This window comes from Manis javanica, chromosome 6 (assembly GCF_040802235.1).
Source record: "Manis javanica isolate MJ-LG chromosome 6, MJ_LKY, whole genome shotgun sequence".
NCBI classification, from domain to species: Eukaryota; Metazoa; Chordata; class Mammalia; order Pholidota; family Manidae; genus Manis; species Manis javanica.
The window spans coordinates 75301061-75319849 of NC_133161.1; the positions used below are offsets into that span (position 1 = coordinate 75301061).

General features: G+C 36.0%; 1 protein-coding gene across 29 annotated transcripts in view; it reads right to left on the reverse strand.

Annotated features, from left to right (window-relative positions):
• Nucleotides 1-18789, reverse strand: part of ADAM22 (ADAM metallopeptidase domain 22) — a 238654-nt gene that overhangs the window by 48227 nt on the left and 171638 nt on the right. For all 29 annotated transcript variants that reach the window (XM_036990656.2, XM_036990655.2, XM_036990657.2 and 26 more), the window contains exons 9-17: nucleotides 17420-17494; nucleotides 15609-15680; nucleotides 14608-14774; nucleotides 13059-13143; nucleotides 11932-12022; nucleotides 11103-11154; nucleotides 6133-6232; nucleotides 4197-4268; nucleotides 3887-3979 (exon numbers count right to left, since the gene is read on the reverse strand). In XM_036990656.2, the coding sequence (XP_036846551.2) occupies nucleotides 3887-3979; nucleotides 4197-4268; nucleotides 6133-6232; nucleotides 11103-11154; nucleotides 11932-12022; nucleotides 13059-13143; nucleotides 14608-14774; nucleotides 15609-15680; nucleotides 17420-17494 (807 nt within the window). The remainder of the gene's footprint in view (nucleotides 1-3886; nucleotides 3980-4196; nucleotides 4269-6132; nucleotides 6233-11102; nucleotides 11155-11931; nucleotides 12023-13058; nucleotides 13144-14607; nucleotides 14775-15608; nucleotides 15681-17419; nucleotides 17495-18789) is intronic.

Sequence of the window (18789 nt, forward strand, 5' to 3'; positions counted from 1 at the left end):
GAGAATTTTGAGGACAGGAATATCAACCTATTTTAAGAGGGTAGTCTGTGAAAACCACAGTCACTGTGGTTAAAGTTTTCAGAGTTTCTCAAGTATGAAGGAATTTGCATAGTTACCACACAGAAGCCTTATGCAATCTCACTAAAACAAGAGATTACTTGGTGGTATTGGCAGTACAGCTCCACCAGGAGGACAAGCCAGTCCAAGTTCTAGGAATCCTTTCTTCCAAATAGCTTTGGATTCACACTTTTCCCCTCAGTCTGTGGGCACCTTCATCAATTACTTTTTTTTGCCTGCTCTGCCAAGAGTTTGAAAGCTACACGTTGGGCTGAGTTGCAAAAGTGAAATTTTCTAGCAAAGAGATTTCTTCCTGTGCTTTCCTTTCTCTTCTTTCCTGCCTCATTTTCACACAGATCTATAGCTCGGTCTTTTATTCTTTTTTTAATGTTTAATGTTTCTCTTATTTGTACCTACATATGGGAGTTTCTGTGCATTTTTTCAGCCACCATAAATACTTCTTACACATATGGGAGGTACACATAAATCTTTCAGCTCACTGGATTTATAAATTGCAAGAGTATTCACTATAACAAAACAGAGATTAAAGTTATCATCCCCCCCACCCGCTCCACTTCAAAAGGCTAGTGTTTGGAGCTGGATCCTTCTATGATTTTATGACTGATAGCACAAACATCCACATTATTTGGGGACCCTCCCCCTCGCCCCGCCAACTTTGATCTTCTCTCCCTTGCTCACAACTCTCCAGGCACTTGAGTTTCCTGTTGTTCCTACAACATGAACAGCACACTGTCAACTCCAGGCAAGAGCTCAGCATATCTTTTGGAAGATCCATACAAAATTTGTGTTCACTTGTTCATTCATCAGGTATTTGCTGGGCACTTAAAATGTATCAGGTCCTTTATAGCCACAGAGGACTCAATGGAGAATAAGACACAAGAATCCTGCTCAAAAGGAACTTATATGTTAGTAAGGGCCACAAAAATCAAGAAATCAGCAAGATCATTTAATTTCATATACTCTGGTTCTCTTCCTCCTTGGGATTGGGGTAAACCACAATTTTAGAACATTGAGGTAGAAATATGAGCAGATTTAAGGCAGAGCTTATATTGAAAGTATAAATGTTCAAGAACCACCAAGAAACTTCTGAAAGAAAACAGAGTGAAGGAGGGCTTGCTTTAAGTGCTGGGATACAGCAGTAAATAAATCAACCCAAATTCCTGTCCTCTTAGAACTTATGAACTAATGGGAGGAGAAAAATAATAAGTAAATAAGCAATATTTTACAGAAGGGGTCTGAAAATATGGTCATGAGAGCAAAATCTGGTGTGCTGCCTGTTCTTTTAAAGTTTTATTGGAACACAGCCACGGCCATTCGTTTCTGTAGTTTTGATGGCTGCTTTCAAAGGCAGAGTTGAGTAACAGACAAGAGACCTTAAGACCTACAAATTTTAAACTATTTACTATCTGGCCTTTTACAAAAATATGTTTTCCAACTCTAACTTAAGAGACACTTTATTATAAATACATATGGAAAAAACAGAGATAGATACACAGGCTTTCTTACCTTCTTCTTCTATTGCCCCTTTTGCATTGACCATCTGCCTGTGGCTCCTCCAGGAGCCCAGGGTAGGGGTTAGAATGGGGAATGTAGGGTAGAGAAAGTGGCAAAAAAGGTCTTACTTGACTGTTACAACTGTAACTTATTTTGTAGCAGAGCTAATTATACCATTTTACTGCATGTATTTTAATTCTATGATTTTGTACTTGTTCTTTGAAATGATGAGATCACAAAGAGCCTAATTCTATACATCAAAGAAAAAGAGGCACAATTAAATGCATTTTATGGGTGGGCAGTCTTAAAACATGAGGGTTAAAATAAATGATTGGGGATCCCTTGTTATGGCAGTTGGAGAAGCTGACAGAGTAAATCATAGTAGCCAGAATGAAAGAACGTCTGTTTCACATTTCATTTAATCTTCCTTTTTTTGGAGAGCACTCCAGAGATCTCTGCCAGTATCTTGCTTGTCTTAGAAAACTGCTGGAGACATAGTGGTAAAGTGGAAACAGCAGAAATTGCTGCCAGCAGCTCTGTGATGTAACTGCACATCTCTTCCTCACTGGCTGAAAGAGCCTATGCAGGTTATTGCACTTTCTTGAGGCTGGGCTTGCTCCATTGGAAAGATCAGTATAACTCAGTAGTCCCCTGCTTATCCATAGGGGATATGTTCCAAGACCCTCAATGGTTACCTAAAACCACAGACAGTACCAAACCCTACACACATATACTTTATTTTTTTCCTATACATACATATCTATGAAAAGGCTTAATTTATAAATTGGGCACAGTATGAGATTAACAATAATTAATAATCAAATAGAACAATTATAACAGTATCCTATAATAAAAGTTATATGAATGTGGTCTCTGTCTCAAAGTATCTTATTGTACTGTACTCACCCTTCTTGTGTTGAGTGAGATGACAAAATGCCTACTTGAGATGAAGTGAGGGGATGACCTGGGCACTGTGACGTAGCATCAGGCTATTACTGACATCTTAATAATATGTCAGAAGAAGGATCATTTACTTCTGATCCACAGTTGACCATGGGTAACTGACACCATGGAAGGTTGAAACTGTGGATAAGGGGGGCCTCCTGTAATGCCTATCCCAGAAGCATAGCTGTAAGCATTATCTAAGACAGTGGCCTCAGCAAGTATGCTTTTGCCCCCACAGGGACATTTGGCAATGTCTGGAGGCATTTTTGCTGGTCATTATTGGAAGGGGTGATGCATGCACCTAATAGGCAGAAGTCAGGGGAGATGCTAAGTGTCTTACAATACACAAGACACAGCCTCACAACAAAGAATTATCCAGCAAAAAAATGTCAATAGTACCAGGGTTGAGAAATCAGGTATAAAATGATATAAATTCAAAGTGTTTGGCACAGTCTATGTATGACACATACTGGATAATTAATATCATAGGTTCCTATCCAACTCTCCCTTAACTTCTTAGACTAGTTAGTCAGTCAGCTAATAATCAATAAAAGAGTGCCATCTATTTATTCATTCAGTCAACAAATATGTACTAAGGACCTGTACCGATGACTGTGTAAATCCTGGCTCTGCCTCCATAAAATGCACAGAGTGGAAGAGACTGATAATAAACCTCAGAAATAGTATAGAATTTTTTACCAGATTTTATATAAGAGAAAAAAGAAATAGATTTCTTTGAAAAAGATAAGCCTCAAATAACTGTTAGTCTTGATGTAAAGGCTTAAATATTTGGAGACAGATTTTGGGAGGAAGAAGACAGAGAACATATAGAAGGATGCCTTCTAAACTCTCCTGTACTACAACATATGCTAGGTGTTGTCATGTCTAAACAGTATAGCCTTTGCTCCCTCAACAGCTAATGCAAAAGATACACCAAGCTGAGCAGCAAGAAAGAACAATCAATTGAATATACACTTGGCTTTACAAAGAAAGGAAAAACATCGTTAGCATCACCTGGTTTCCTCTATTATGCATGCTCCCCAGGAAGGCAGTAGTGAGAGGACAACTCGGGAGAGTAATGAGGTTCAGGACCCATCTCCCTGACTAGCTGGCATAAGACCCTGGGCAAGCTGTTTAACCACTTCATGCCTCAGTGTCTTCATCCGTTAAATGGGATTAAAAATAGGAATAGGAACTATACCTCACAAGATTTTGTGAGGATCCTTGTAAAAGAGCTGGCACTTAATCACTTAAGTATTAAGTATTATAGATATCACTATTGTTATTAGATTATATTTACTTAGCCTTAACAATTTAACCAAATACATCCTCTTTTCTGTCCACTGGTCATTACTCAATATTTATTTACCTTGCACTTTTTACAGCAAAGACCATCACTGCATTGAGAATCTTGAGTCAAAGTGCACTTCTTACAACACTCTGCTCCTTCAAGAACACATTCCTAAGGAATACAAACATTTGTAGAACATCAAAAAATGGAGTCATTTTCCTGAAGGTACCAGGATATTTTCTCAAATAAAAGTATAACCTCACAAGAACAATCTTCCACAAATTCTATAAAATTTCTAGATGTAACACTTGCTCTGTCTCTATGTGCGGACCTGGAATGACTCTGAATAACCTAAAAGAAACCATCATCAAAGCACCCAGGGACTTACTGCCGGGGTCCCACAGTCACACTCCTCTCCAGTTTCAATGAAGCCATTGCCACACTCAGGAGGATCGAGAAGCTGTGGGATGAAAACCAAAAAGGGACTGAAATATAGAAAAAGCAACATCAAAGACTTTGTAAGAGACTGTAAGTGCCCCATCTATCCATCTGGCGTACCTGTCGGTCATGTCAAAGCACTCTATCTTTATTTTCCTAACTTGAAAGCATGACTTTAGAACTTTAGAACTGGAACCTTTAGAACAGAAGTGTCTACTTCTGTGTCCATTTCAGATTTAATCATATTTACGTATGTAGCACACATTTCAAGTAAAGTCTGGTAAATGCCACCAAAACAAAAAATGATCCATTGACTAAGCCCAGGCTAGACTGACTCCTGACATTTCATTTCAAAAAGGAAACAAGGAATTTGGAGTGAGAAAGTCTGTATTCAGTGGTTGCTCAGCTGCTTACTTGGGGCAAATGGCTTATCATCTCATGGCCCAAGTGTTTTAATATTTAAAACAGAAATAATAATATTAGCTGCCCATCTACATCACAAATTGTTGTGAGGATCAAGTTCAATCATCTTCGAAAGCCCTTTACTAAATGTATCTCCTTGTGGAATGCAAAGTTATTTCACAATTAGGAGAACATCATAAAAATTAATAAATCCACTGATTTATTTACTACAACAGATAGCTCCTCCTGTTAACACAGCTTTGTGAGAACAGCAATAATAATTTGCCCCCAAAATGGAAGCAATTTTTAGCCTGTACAAGAGTACATTTTAAGACCTTTATTTTTTAATTCATCATTTTCATTATGTTTTGAGTATAACTTATCTTGCAGTGATAGATAAAATTAGTAAATAGTTGCTGCTTCAGATATATACTATTCTTTCAAAAGTTGATCCAAGTTTACATATTACAGAATGGAAGTGAACACACACCTATCAGCAGACATACACACACACACACACTTTCCTAACTCATAAGAGGGAAAAAGCAGAATAAAGAAGGCAGCAATGAAATCCCCACCTGATTTCACTCTCTCCTCTCCTACAAAGGAATCAACTCATCTCTAGATTTCATTTTCAGTTAAGAGATCATAACAAATGAGACAGTTTTGAAAGCCAGAACTAAAACTCACCCAGATAAAAAATACCTTTAATCTGTTACTCTGAGTCAGAATAATCAGTTATTTTGGTAAAAAGACTTGTATTGCTTTCCATTTATAGCAACCGGGATTCAGTTCAAATATCCCTTCTGAAGCTCTGGGAGAAGTTTTAACATTGTCAATTTTCTTTCTAATGCAATATGATACATTTCCTAAGTATCACTGGAGTGAGCAAACAATGAAACCAAGCAAATGCTCACAAAGGCAAGGCCACATATCACGGTGGTGCACAGAAGGAGCCTGTCACATTATTAACAAGGACAGAGCATTCTGCTTCAACACGCAGTCCTCCAAACTGCATGGGAAAGACCTGCTTTCGAGTCAGTAACCAGAAGATGCTCTGCAAGTTGTAAAAGACTCTGAGAAAGTCCAAGTACAGAAAGACTTTTTCCTTTTCTCTTCAAGTAGACTGGGTTTTCATACTGAGAAGTGCCTGTAACATCACTCACACTGCTCATTCTGAAAGGCAGTGGTGGGGAGTAATGTAGGGAGGTAGGCTCCCATTCCTGTCAGTATGAGTCATGACAACCTGCCTAAAGGGGGAAAATAAAAACCGCATCAAGAAAATGACAAGGAAAGGCAAAATGAAACCATTTTTGTAGGCTCACCCTGAATCATCATTTGGTTACATAAACAGAAAAGAGACATTTTTCAGAAAGCAAACACTATTTCTACCTGCATTCTTTCATAAGGTCCAACTGCTAAAAACTTGTTGTTATAATACATTAGAATGATTCGTAACTAACACCTCTGACCACAGTGATTACCTTAGAGGGCTTGTTGAAAAGGCAGGCGCCACCTCCACTCTGCAGGAAGTCGTGGTACTCTTCAACGTTACACTGGGTGAACTTCTTAGGAAGGTAATAGCTGTAAGAAGGAAGGAAAGCAATAGCTCGGTATTTTCAGCTCCCTTGTTTGTATATTATTCTTAAAACTGACCATTGTAAGAACATCACATTATTCTTAAAAAAGGAAGAATAAATTCCACTTATGCACAACATTTATATTCAATCACAAGAGTTTTTATTCAACCAATGTATTCCTAAATTCTTCATTTGGTGAGTAATGGTGACTCTGGGCTGTCCATATTTGCATACACATCCACAGGAAACACACACACACTTTTAATTTCAAGCAAAGAGAGTGAGGAATAATTTATTTCATAATGATTGCCTCTTAAATATTAAGACTGAGCTGGAACATAAACTGCAGAACATTCTACAAAATACCTGGCCTATAATCCGTCAATGTGTCAAGGCCATGAAAATCAGAGAAAGAGTGAGGAGAAATTGTTCCAGCCTGGAGGGGGTGGGTAAGAGACATAAAAACTAAATGATTCTAAACCTTTTGCCAAGATGGCATTTTTGAAACACAGGGACAATCTTGAATGAAGGTTAAGAATGAGATGTTATTGATTGTATTGCGGTTCTGCAGGAGGATGTCCCTGTTTGCAGGAAAAGCACACTAAGGTGTTTGCAGGTGATGGGGAGCCAAGTTAGCAACTTATGATTCAGAGGACAAAAAGTTCTTTGCTATACTATTCTTGCAACTTTTCTTCAAGTTTAAAGTTGTGTCAAAAAAATTTTTTTAAAGGCATACAAAATAAAGAGGTCAATAGAAAAAGAAACTTGGATAGAAAGCAATTTGGCAATTTGCATAAAGCAGCCTCAAACTGAGAAATATCCTTACATCTAGTAATTCTTTCAGAAATATTTCTTGAGAAAATAACTAGCCATGTGTACAAAAATGTATGAACAAAGATATTCATGGTGGCACAATTTATAATAGCAAATAATATGAAAATAGCCTAAATGTTCAGTAGTAAGAAAACTGTTAACTAAGCTGTAATATATTAATAAAGTAGAATACTATATGGTTATTAATAATCATGGTGTTGAAGATAAAGATTCAGAAAAATGCTGACTATATAATGTTAATGACTAAGGAATTATATATCTAACAGGAACCAGATTTTATAAAACAGTATAAATGGAAAGAGAAAAAATATTGGATTGAACCAGCAGTATTTGAACATTAACCATGGTTATCATGAAATGATGAGAAAGAAATGATACAAATTTTATTTCCTATATTTTTCAAACACTGCTTTACATTGAGCTTTTAGAAAAGTGAAACACAAATTAATATGCTAATGGATAGTTTTTATGAAGTCTTTCTCACTCACCTGCAAGGACTATGTCCATTTACATCCCTACTTTTTCCTAGTGGTTATTGCTTTGTGTATCAATTAATGGGATTTACAATAATTATTCATTCTAGATTCATTTTTCAAGTGTTTCATGCCAAATAAAGGTATCCTAGGCTTAAACTATCTGAACTATTTTACTTCCTTCACTCCATTTTCCTAAGAAGTCATAAATTTTATTCTTTATTTGAAAAGTTTCTTACATATATTACTTCTCACATACACTCACTTTCCCCTCTAATCCAGCATATCTTTGCCAGAATTATGGAATTGAAAAAAGTTTTTCTTCAATTTCTCTCTTTATTTTACTGGTCAAAACCTGAGATGACTCCCTACTGACCAAGAAGAAAGGCAGTAACACTTCATGTTGGGCCCTTAGAAGTCAAACACCTGCCCCAAAGGAGCCCCTCAGGGTCTCCGCCTCACCCAGCCTCCTGTCGACTGCAGAGCTGGGAGCTCAGTCTGCTTTCCAACAATGACAGGAAACTCACAGGGAAGCTCTTTTAATAAATGAACAGTTGAAATTTGTGGATCACTCTTACCTTTAACTCTGCTACGTCTGACTTCCTACAATTGCACACGCAGTTGTGTAGTAAACACGGCTAATTTCTCCACCATACCATGGTCCTTTAAATACCCAAAAGCAGATACCATGTCTCTCCTAGGCTCTGACTTGAAACTTCTTTTTTGCAGGGTAACATATCTGTGTTTTAATTCAGTCTTAAAATTTTAACTTTTATACCTCTAAATAGGACTGGTATTAATTTCAACAATGCCTTGCAACATTTAGCAGTACAGAGGAACTTCAGAAAGTAGAAATGGGAGGGAATGTACTCCTGGGAAATATGTATCTATAAATAGTGCTGGTAGATAATGCTTGGCATAGATCATATGGTACACAGCATCATACCAGACAATGTTTTTGTATAAAGAGATTTTCTCTTGCATAGACCTGTTTGATGTAAGAAGAGTTTCAATGCAAAGAGCTATACGCAGGTATCTATCTGAGTGTTGCCAATTGATTTAGCTACACATCATGCTTAACACTAGGTAGATTGTCAATAAAATTTTATTTTCATGGTTAATCAGAATAATCAGACATAATATACTAAATAGACTTTAAGAGATGAGAATCTCTAACATGGAATTTAGTAACTATTGGAGAATAACAATTATAGAAAAAGACTTTGATCATATCATCTTATTACTAAACAAATCCCTCCATCATTTATTTTCCTCATCATGCACATTTTGGGAGCTCAAAATTCAAATCCAATCAATAAGTATTGGATCTGTACAAGAGATTATGTGAGGTCAGACAAAAATATAAATTAGTGTAAGATGTAATCCTCAAAAATTTACAATGAATTGGTGAGGCAAAACAGAAGGACATACAGAATTAAGTATAATGAAGGAGTTAAAAACTATAACAAATCTCAAGTGGCTAGAGTCACAAGTTATTTAGAGAAAAATGAGAATTCCAGATGGAGAATAGGGTGATGAAATCAAAAGAGGCTATAAATTAACATATAATTACGGTGAGCAACTTTTTTAAAAGCTGAAAATCCATGTAAGATTATGGTTCATAAATTGGGGATCAACAGAGGTGAGGCTTAGAACCTCACCCCCCCTGTTTTGAGAGAAATCTTCTGCATCCGTGGATGTTTTGTTGCCCTTGTCTAGCTTGGATTAATACTTAGTCTAGAGGCACACACCTGATCATCTACATTTGCCCTCTTACAGCACTAAATTATGTTTTCTACCTTTATCTTGCATCTACCTACCACTTCAGCATTTTATTTTAAAATAATAATAATAATAATAATAATAATAACAAGGGAGAAATGTGGGATTCACATATAAATCAAGTATAAAAATCAAACAAATAATCATGTCTGACTTGATTGTTTATAGTTCATGATGCGTGATCAAAACTGAAAGTTTCTGTGATATGACTGCCCTTGCACTGTTCACCATGTAAGAACTTACTCACTATGTAAGAACTTGTTCACCATATAAGAACTTGTTCGTTATGCTTCAGAAGACTGGAGACTGTTGAGAATTAGGCTGGGGGTGGATTAATGATTGTGCATTGAGTCCCCTATACATAATTTTATTGTTGTTAACAACCATTTGATCAATAAATATGAGAGATGCCCTCTCAAAAAAAAAATACCACAAAACAAAAAAAAAAGATTATGGTTCACAAATCAAAACAGCTAGAAACCCATGTACAGTTATGATAAGTGAATAGTACTGGAAAATGAGATTGCAAATGAGGATGAAGAAAGATTATGGACATTTAAACACTGGAGGAAGGAATTTGAACCTCATTCTTTAGACAATAGAGACTCAACAAAAGTTCTGAGCAGAAAAATGATATGATTCATATGTTTAACACATAAATCTGTATGCATTAAGAGGCAAATGGAGAAACTGCAGTATACAGTCAGTGAACTAAACCTCTATGTTATCAGCATGGATGAATTTCACACACATGAAGTTGATGAAAAAAAGCAAGTCATCAAGAATACATGTAGTATGACACCTTTCATATAAACTAAAAATATGCACAGTGATGGTATGTATTCATCTCACACACCCATATATATAGTAAAAATATAAAAGGGAACTTGTGAATGATATGAACCACACTAAAGATGGTAGTTACCTTGGTCAGGTCCAGGACCAGTAAAGAGAGAATACAAGAGGGACTTAACTATGTAGGCAGTGTTTTATTTTTTTAAGCTGGATGATAGTATACAAGTGTTCACTGTTTTATTCTTTACTCATTTTTAGTGATGATGGAAGTGGAGTTCTGGAGGGGAGAGAGGGAGCCTGATAGCTGCCTGAGTATCTGCAATGTGTTGTTGAAATAATAAAAGCCCGAGATGATGAACGTTTAAAGTAAGGCGGTGGTGAGAAGCTTGGCATGAAAGGAAAGGTTGTGAAATTTATTTAGAAAGAATAACAGACAGGATGGGTGTAGAAAGGGTAGGATGGTATAAAAATGGAAACTTCTCGGGAGAGCAGATTGTGCATATCTCTTCCCCGTTCCTTGTTCGATGACTAACCATTGGTGGCTTGAAATCAACCATTGTGAGAGTATTTACATCACAGAAATCAAGAAAACTACAAATCCAGGCTCTTTTCTTGTTTATCGTTTTGTTTTGTTCTTAAGCATCAGCTTACTAGCACATTACCGTTTATAACCCATCTAATTAGAACTGAAGAGATGAAAGGAAAGGGAATTATTTAGCCAAGAACAAAGTTTTTCCTTATTTCTTACATTTCCAGTCTAGATTCAAGGCTGAAAAAGTGATCTACAAGCTTAACTGACATCAACTATATTCCTAAGTATTTTGTGAAAATATTTTATATACAGAGCCACTGAGAAAATCTACTCTTGATTTTCTCTTCCATGTCTGTGGTGAGGTTCTGTGCACTAAGTTCCAGGCTGTCGTCCTCCTAAGAAGACAGCAGCCGAGCCGGGAAGGGAGAGTGAGTTATTTTCAAATAGAAGTGGCTCACCCCGTGTCTCCCATTATGCATCCGGACCACGTGTCCTCACATTTACACTCACCTAGAGAAAATGAATACACATCTTGTTACAAAGTGAAAAAGTGCCTTATAGCAGCTCTTATTTTTAAAAATAAATCTTCACTTTATTACTCAAAGTACCTTTAAAAAGGTAATACCTCCTTTCTAATTTTCCTTATATTTGAAGGTTTTTATGCAACACAAAACAAAAATCTATGTTGACTCTATCAAGATTTTATAATTTTCACTAAGATAAAATCTTTAGATATATTAACAAATGGCCATTCTGAAAGCATCCACTTAAAAGGCTTTACAATCTAAAACCAAGGAATCAGGATGCACCACTGCAGGACTAGTCTCATAGACCTTTATGAGAATTCTAAAGCTAGCATATTTCACTAGATCCCTATTTTACTATGCCCTTTATCAGGTCTGATCCTAGCAGGGAAATTCTACCTCTCTAGCCAGACAAAGAGCTGTTTTAAGTAAATCATAATAAAACAGAATGATTTAAACCTTCAGGCCTAGGATTCTCTACCAGACCATTTAAAATGAGTAAATTGACCTGATTTTGTCCATTTTTAGGTTAAATTCACTGTGAATTTATCATCACATAGCTTTACATGTTTATTACTCATGCGGAAATTTTCATCTATAATGTAAGTATTACCTTTTATTGTTTTTTAAAAAAGTATTTAGGTCCTGTTTATAATTCATGCAAACCCTTTTGATCAAACAACCAAAGAATCTTTATTCTCCAAACTATTTGACACATACTCTATTTTAAATAATACTAAACCACACGTGCACTTAAACTTACCACTTGCTAACTTCCTTTTGTCTGAGATAATACCAATATTATGGGCTAGTGACTGGGCAAGTGTAACTGCCATTAAATCAGTTTTTCCAAACTGAAAAACAAAAACAAAAATAAAATATGTGTAAATGCAAAGCATTTTTTATTTAAGATGGGTCAGAGAAAAATGTCACAATGTAATTGAAAGTAAGGAACTTCCAAGCATTTTATTTAGCAATGTTTAAACATACATAGCTAAGGCTGAACAACTGAGCATCTGGGAAGTAGTAAGAAATAAATCTTAATCGATTAAGTCTTATAAGGAAGGCTACAAGCCAGGAAATCATCAACTTTTGAGTTTGAAAACTTAAATCTAATTCTGAGTCCAAATTTCACCAGTGCCATTTCTGAAAAACTTGTACTTACATATAATTAAGCCTGTATTTTGGATAATAATAAAATAAAAATAAATGTCTAGATTATTTGGAACTTGTTCATCTTTGTGTGTCCATTTTCACTCCTGAAATGCCCCCAAACTGAGTAGAATGTGGCTTCAGATAATAAATGGTATGAGTAACACGGTGTGGTGATACTCTTTGGCCAAAGAAACTTGAAAGACTTAGGGATATTTTTTTCTCACTATGTAGTCTCTCCCAAAGATTCTCTTTCTTTTAAATCACTTCCATCAGGTTTAGTGCTAGGAGTAGAAGGAACTTTTTGGAAACTCTGGTCTATTTTTTTCCCCAAAAATTACCAAATAAGGGAAAAGAAAGGAAATTTCCCATCAAGTTGTTAGGTAGTTACCCACTAGTAGTAAGCTAATGCTTCAAGGAATTACCCAATTCTCTGGAAAATCAAAGTGCTAAACAGGGACTTATTTTCAATGAAGGTAGAAGTAGACTGTCTGTGTATACTCTGTAAATCACTAAATTGGGAAATTATTCTAAGTAGAATGTGAACAAAATTATCAGGTATTATCCTTCATTATTTCCCTCTTCTGTCCTCTGGTCATTTACAGTAACCATTTTGGTTGTTAAAAAAAACAACCTAACATTTGGAGAATGTGGGATACTGAGAAATTATCTCCCAAATATTAGGAAAACATTTTCAGCCATCATACCACTTTGTATCGTATGGACGTTCACACCTACTTCATTCACGCCTCCTCCTTTCAGCAACGAGCAAATCCCACCAATATAAGCTGCCCCGCTCCGGCTACTCTCAAATTGACTCCCCCTTTTAGAAAAGGAAATGAAAAATGCTTACTGCTCACAGTTCAAACATCATAGCACCTCTCATTATTAATTTACCACACTTATTTTCCCAATGCACATGTTTCTATACTACATATCCTCCTTGAGCTAAGGGAGGAATGAGAATACTGCTTCACACATAACCAAAGAAAAAGGTTTCTGAGGGATGGTTCCCCACCACAACTAAAATTTATCTTAAACAGAACCATAGCTATTAAAACACATTACCAATATGATGTACTCTGAGGACACAAAATCACTTCTGTGGTATTTTTGCCAAAGATGCATAACGTGAATCTCATATGAGAAAACATCAGACGTTCCCACAATTAGGAACTTTCTGTAAAATTATTGACCAGTGCTCTTTGAAAATGTTTTAAGTTCAAAATAGCCAAAGAAAGGCTGAGAAAATCTTTCAAATTAAAAGAGACTAGAGAGACTTGACAATTCAGTGCAAAGTGGGATCTTAAATAGGATCCTGGATTGGTGGGGTGGGGGAATTAGCTATAAAAAACACTGAGACAATTGGTGAAATTTGAATATGGACTATAGATTGCTTAAAAGTATTGTATCAATGTTGAATTTTCTGGTTTTAATAATTTACTATGGTTATATAAGAGAATGTCTTTATTCTTAGGGAATACACACTTAAGTTGTAAAGGCCTAGTAAGTGGAAGTCTCCAACTTACCCTCAAATGGTTCAGGAAAAAAAAATTGATAGATGAATGGATGAAAGGAAGGGTGGCAGAAAGGAGGGAAGAATAGAAGCAGAAATCACAAACAAGTAGGGCAAAATGTAAACAATTGGTGGATCTGGGTTGAGGACATATGGTATTCTTTTATAGTATTCTTGCCACATTTCTATAAATTTGAAATTGTGTGAAAACTAAAAGTTAATAACAAAATGACACCCCACTCTTACTTCCATTTGTAACTTTCAACAGCTTTCACTTTAAATAATACATTTTTTTAAATGCTACTATATATAATTTGTATCAAAATACATGTTAACCCCCAAAAACCATAAGAGTGAAAAAAAAATAAAAGATAAACTCCAGAAATAGTTAGCTCTCCCTGTGGAACCAAAAATAATGATAGCATTAACATATAAAAGACATAAGCTTTAAAGAATATAATTGATCTGTTAAAAATACTCTTTATGAGTATTAACTCAGTACTTTTACTCAGTAAATGCTCTGCTTAAATCTCTTGAAAAATTAAATGAAATACACATGCAATAATAAAATAACTCAAAATCAAACCTCTTACACATTCATGAAAATTTCAAACAATCTCTACTTTAAAAGTTCTTCCAAACATATCTGCCATGTCAAATCCTAACTGCATTACGCACTACATGACAGAAAGGATACATCTCAGTCACAAGTAACAAGAGTATTCAACACAGAACCCAAAAAAGTAGTAAATCATTACAAAAGTTACGTACGAAAAAAGGTGTACTGCGTCACTTTTCTCTTTGATAAAATCCCTCCTGTATTTCATAAACTCACGTAGGGTGATCAGTGGGTTTTCAGATATGGCAAACTTGTTGTCAGCCGCCCAGGTTTCCATGGCAACCAATACTATCCTTGTCTTAAGTTGGTCTTTATATATCTAGTATATTAACAAAATGAACACAGCAGCTGTACACGTGGTAAAATCAAATGATTTATGAACAGGACTATAAAGCTCCTTTTACAGAAACTCCTTGAGTTTTAGTTAAATGTAAGAAATGTCACTGTTTGTAAGGGAGATACTTATTTTTCTAATTTACATACATTTCCCTTGAGTAAAAGAGAGTCCACCTGTTTACCAAGTAAAACCCAAAGAACAGAGCCCTAGTTAGAAACAGAAGACCATTTTTTTGACAAATATTTGCATGCTTAATCAAGGCTCCCTCTGAGACCATTTTCTGGACAGAGAATTCATGGTCTCCTGGGTTCCCCCAAGCAGAAAATGGGACGACGAGGACACTCCAAGGAAATGAGGTCTAGGCAACCTGATTTTTAACTCACAGAGGAGGCACTGGCACTGCTTTGTTGAGGGAATATTTGGAAAGGAAATCCAGTAGAATTATTTAGTGGCGTCATTCGCACAGCACTAGGCACTCTTGGAAATGGCACAACTGGGAAAGTCTCTCCACTCTTACGAGGACACTATGAATGTCTTTGTTAGGAGCTATGCTCAACCCTTTCTTTTCCAATGTGAAAAATGCAGAAAGGAATTTCAGGCATAAATCCATGGGTAATTTTGGCCACTTCCTTTTATCATCTTCCCAGCTCATCTACGTCAATGCAGCCCACTGTGGGCTTACCGCACTTACATGACACCTTGGCTAAAGGGCAATTTAGAGCAGTGACAATATAAGAACCCATATTATCCAACCAGTTAGCATTAGCAATCAAACCAAAATCCTCTATGGAAATGTTAAATCGAGTTCATACTTACTAGATCCGCGATGTTCACCACAGACTTCGCGTACGTGTTGGTATGTACAACGGAGAGCCGGTGCTTTTTAAACTGAAAGCAGAAGAAAACAAGCGAAGGGCTTTCAGAGTCATCCGCAAACAGTCACCTTGGCAGAGAAAATGTGTGGTTTGAAAGATCCCTAAAGTTTTCTATAAAAAAATGTAGGAGTTGAGAACTAGTCCTTTATGTGCTATGTAGTCCGAGGCAAGGCTCTTAAAAATCTGAAGCCTCAGCTAACTCACCCATGAGGTGAAGTAAACAATACCCATTTCATCCATTTCACAAGTTTATTTTTATCACAGGATTGTCACTGAAAATGATAAAACATATGAAAACTGTCTACGAATTGCAAGATACACAGACATTAAATAGGGTGATAGCCAGAAAAAGTGGACGTGAATACCACTGAAAGTGTAAAGTTTGGTAAGACTTAGTAAGGAGAAGAAAGCTCTAAGAGAAGGGTCACAAAGAGGTGGCTTAAAGGGTAGATGTGGATCACATATACTTTTGTTTGGCATCAACAGTGTTTTAAGAATCAGGAAATAACAGCACAGAGAATATAGTCAGCCATTCTGTAACACCTTCTTATGCTGATAGACAGTGGCCGCACTAGTGGGGGTAAGGATTTAGTAATGTGGTAACTGGTGAGCCACTGTGTTGTGTACTTGAAGCCAATATAAGATTGTGTATCAATTACACTTCAATAAATAAATAAATATCCGGAAATACCCTGTAAAACCTGATTTCTGACTTCACTTAAAATGAGCCTCCCCACATGATAACTGGCAAGTGCTGAGAGGCAGCTGTTCCTGTTTCGCAGGCCATGTGCCTTCCTTTCCACACCCCTCATCCCTCCCTATTGTTTTATATCTGGCTCACGTCATTTGTGTTATCTGCTTTCATTTGTGTTGTGATATCCTAGAATATCCAAAATATATGTACCTACACAACTTATTTTGTAAAAATCTCAGGAAACAGTTAATACTCATTGCCTTCAAATAAGTAGAAAGATAAAACTTAGTCCTGGCCTGAACAAGGAAGAAACACTCAATCTTTATTTTATTATTATTACTATTAGGCATAACAATAATAAAGAACAGCAATATGTTTAGTCACATGCAAATAAATGACACATTTTCTCTCTCATAAATCATCCAAAGTAAATTAAAATGCACTTGTACCTGAAATTAAGTAAAATACAACAATGTACATTATTGAATATGTTTAGTTTAAAACTGGTTACATGGAACAATTAGCTTTATAACTCACTGCTGTGCTATGAATGTACCCATCCTGACTGCAACATGTCCATGAATTGAATATACCTACTTTGGGTCAAAATAATTGACTGAACAAGAAGGACATGTTGTCAGGTCCTAAAATCTTCACTGTTGGGCTACATAAGCATTTCCATATGGTTTACTGTATAGCAAGACAAACAGAAAACCTGCTTTTCTTTCATTAGGATAAAGCTGTATATAATAAACTAAAGTGTCACATTATTGGTGCCTCGCTTATTTTTCCAACTTAAAATATTAACAAGCAAATCCAAAAAGTTGACATTATGGGCTACACAAGTATTTCCGGAACTTCACAAAATACCACTAGTTACTTCCACCTAAGAGTATTTCCAGGTTGTTGCTGGGTAAAAATGTGTCTGGTTACACAAATATCTTCTCCAGGTTAAAACATTACAGACTTCTTCTTTCTTCTAAATACATTTCTGCACCCACCAGTTTTACCCTAGGTACAGACAGGTTCAAGCAAGAAAAAAATTCAGCGATTTTTACCATAAGATGATCATTCACAATCATCAGTTCAATGTATTTGGTCTCCTCCTCTACATTACGAGGATGTCGACGAAGCTGCAAGATAGTAAAGGAGACAGCACATAACTAAGTTCTCTGAACTTGGCTGTGAAAAACTAAAAAATATGTTATGCTTTAGATCCTTAGACTTATCTTATAGCTGAAAATCTGTACCCTTTTCCAACCTCTCATTTCCCCCATCACTCACCCCAGCAACCACTTTCTTACTCCTGTTTCTAGGAGTTTGACTTTGTTTTTAGATTCCACCTATAAGTGGTGCCATGTAATTTTTATCTTTCTCTGCCTGACTTATTTCACTTAGCATAATGCCCTACAGTCTCATTTATGTGTCACAAGTGACACGATTTCCTTCTTTTTAAAGGCTGAACAGTATTCCACTGTGTGTGTGTGTGTGTGTGTGTGTGTGTGTGTGTGTGTGTGTGTGTGTGTGTATCTTGATCCATTTATTCAATGGTGGACACTTGAAGTAATAATACTGTATTGTATAATAGGTATTTCCTAAGACAGTAGAATTTATATTGTTTTCACTAAAAAAACCAAATAGGCAATAAATATGTGAGGTGATGGATGTGTTAATTAACTCAATGGGGGGGATCCTCTCATAAATATATGTATATCAAATCTCATATCCTGTTTTACACTTTAAATACTTCTACAATTTTGTCAATTACACTTCAATAAAGCTGAAAATTTTTTAATTAAAAAAACTTTTAAAAAACCCAGAAAAATAAAGAAAACAAAATTTACCCTTTTATTTCTCTAGGCTTTTTTCTTCATTTTCATTAATTAATTGGGTTTTTGAATAGGTAATAAATGTACATGGTTCCAAAATTGAAGAATTACAAAAAGGCTTAGGATCGAAGTGTTCTTCTCACCTCTGCCCCCCATTTACTTAGTTGTTACTCCTTCTCCCACAATGGATACAACACAGTTACTGGTTTCTTCCAGAAATATTTACACATCTAAAATCAAATGTGAAATATACCTTATTTTGTACTTTCATTTGTCTCACTGTCCTTTACATAAGGCTATTTTCATTTACCAGTCTATTTTGGAGATTGTAACATGGAAGCACACTCTTTCTGGTTTAATTCAAGCTCCCGAGGATGTCTGAGAAGACACAGGGAGTTGGCTCTTGGCACTTTCATTCTAAAATCTCCAGATCTGAAATTGAGACATGCCCTTCCTCTCCAAATGATCCAAAAGCTCTGTCGGGATAGATCTGAGAGCTCCTGGGCAGTCTTGGCTTACCTAGCTCAGCTCTATAGCCCTGTTCAACAAAACATTTTCTCCATCTTCAAAATTATGATCAATGAATGCTACTGGTAAGA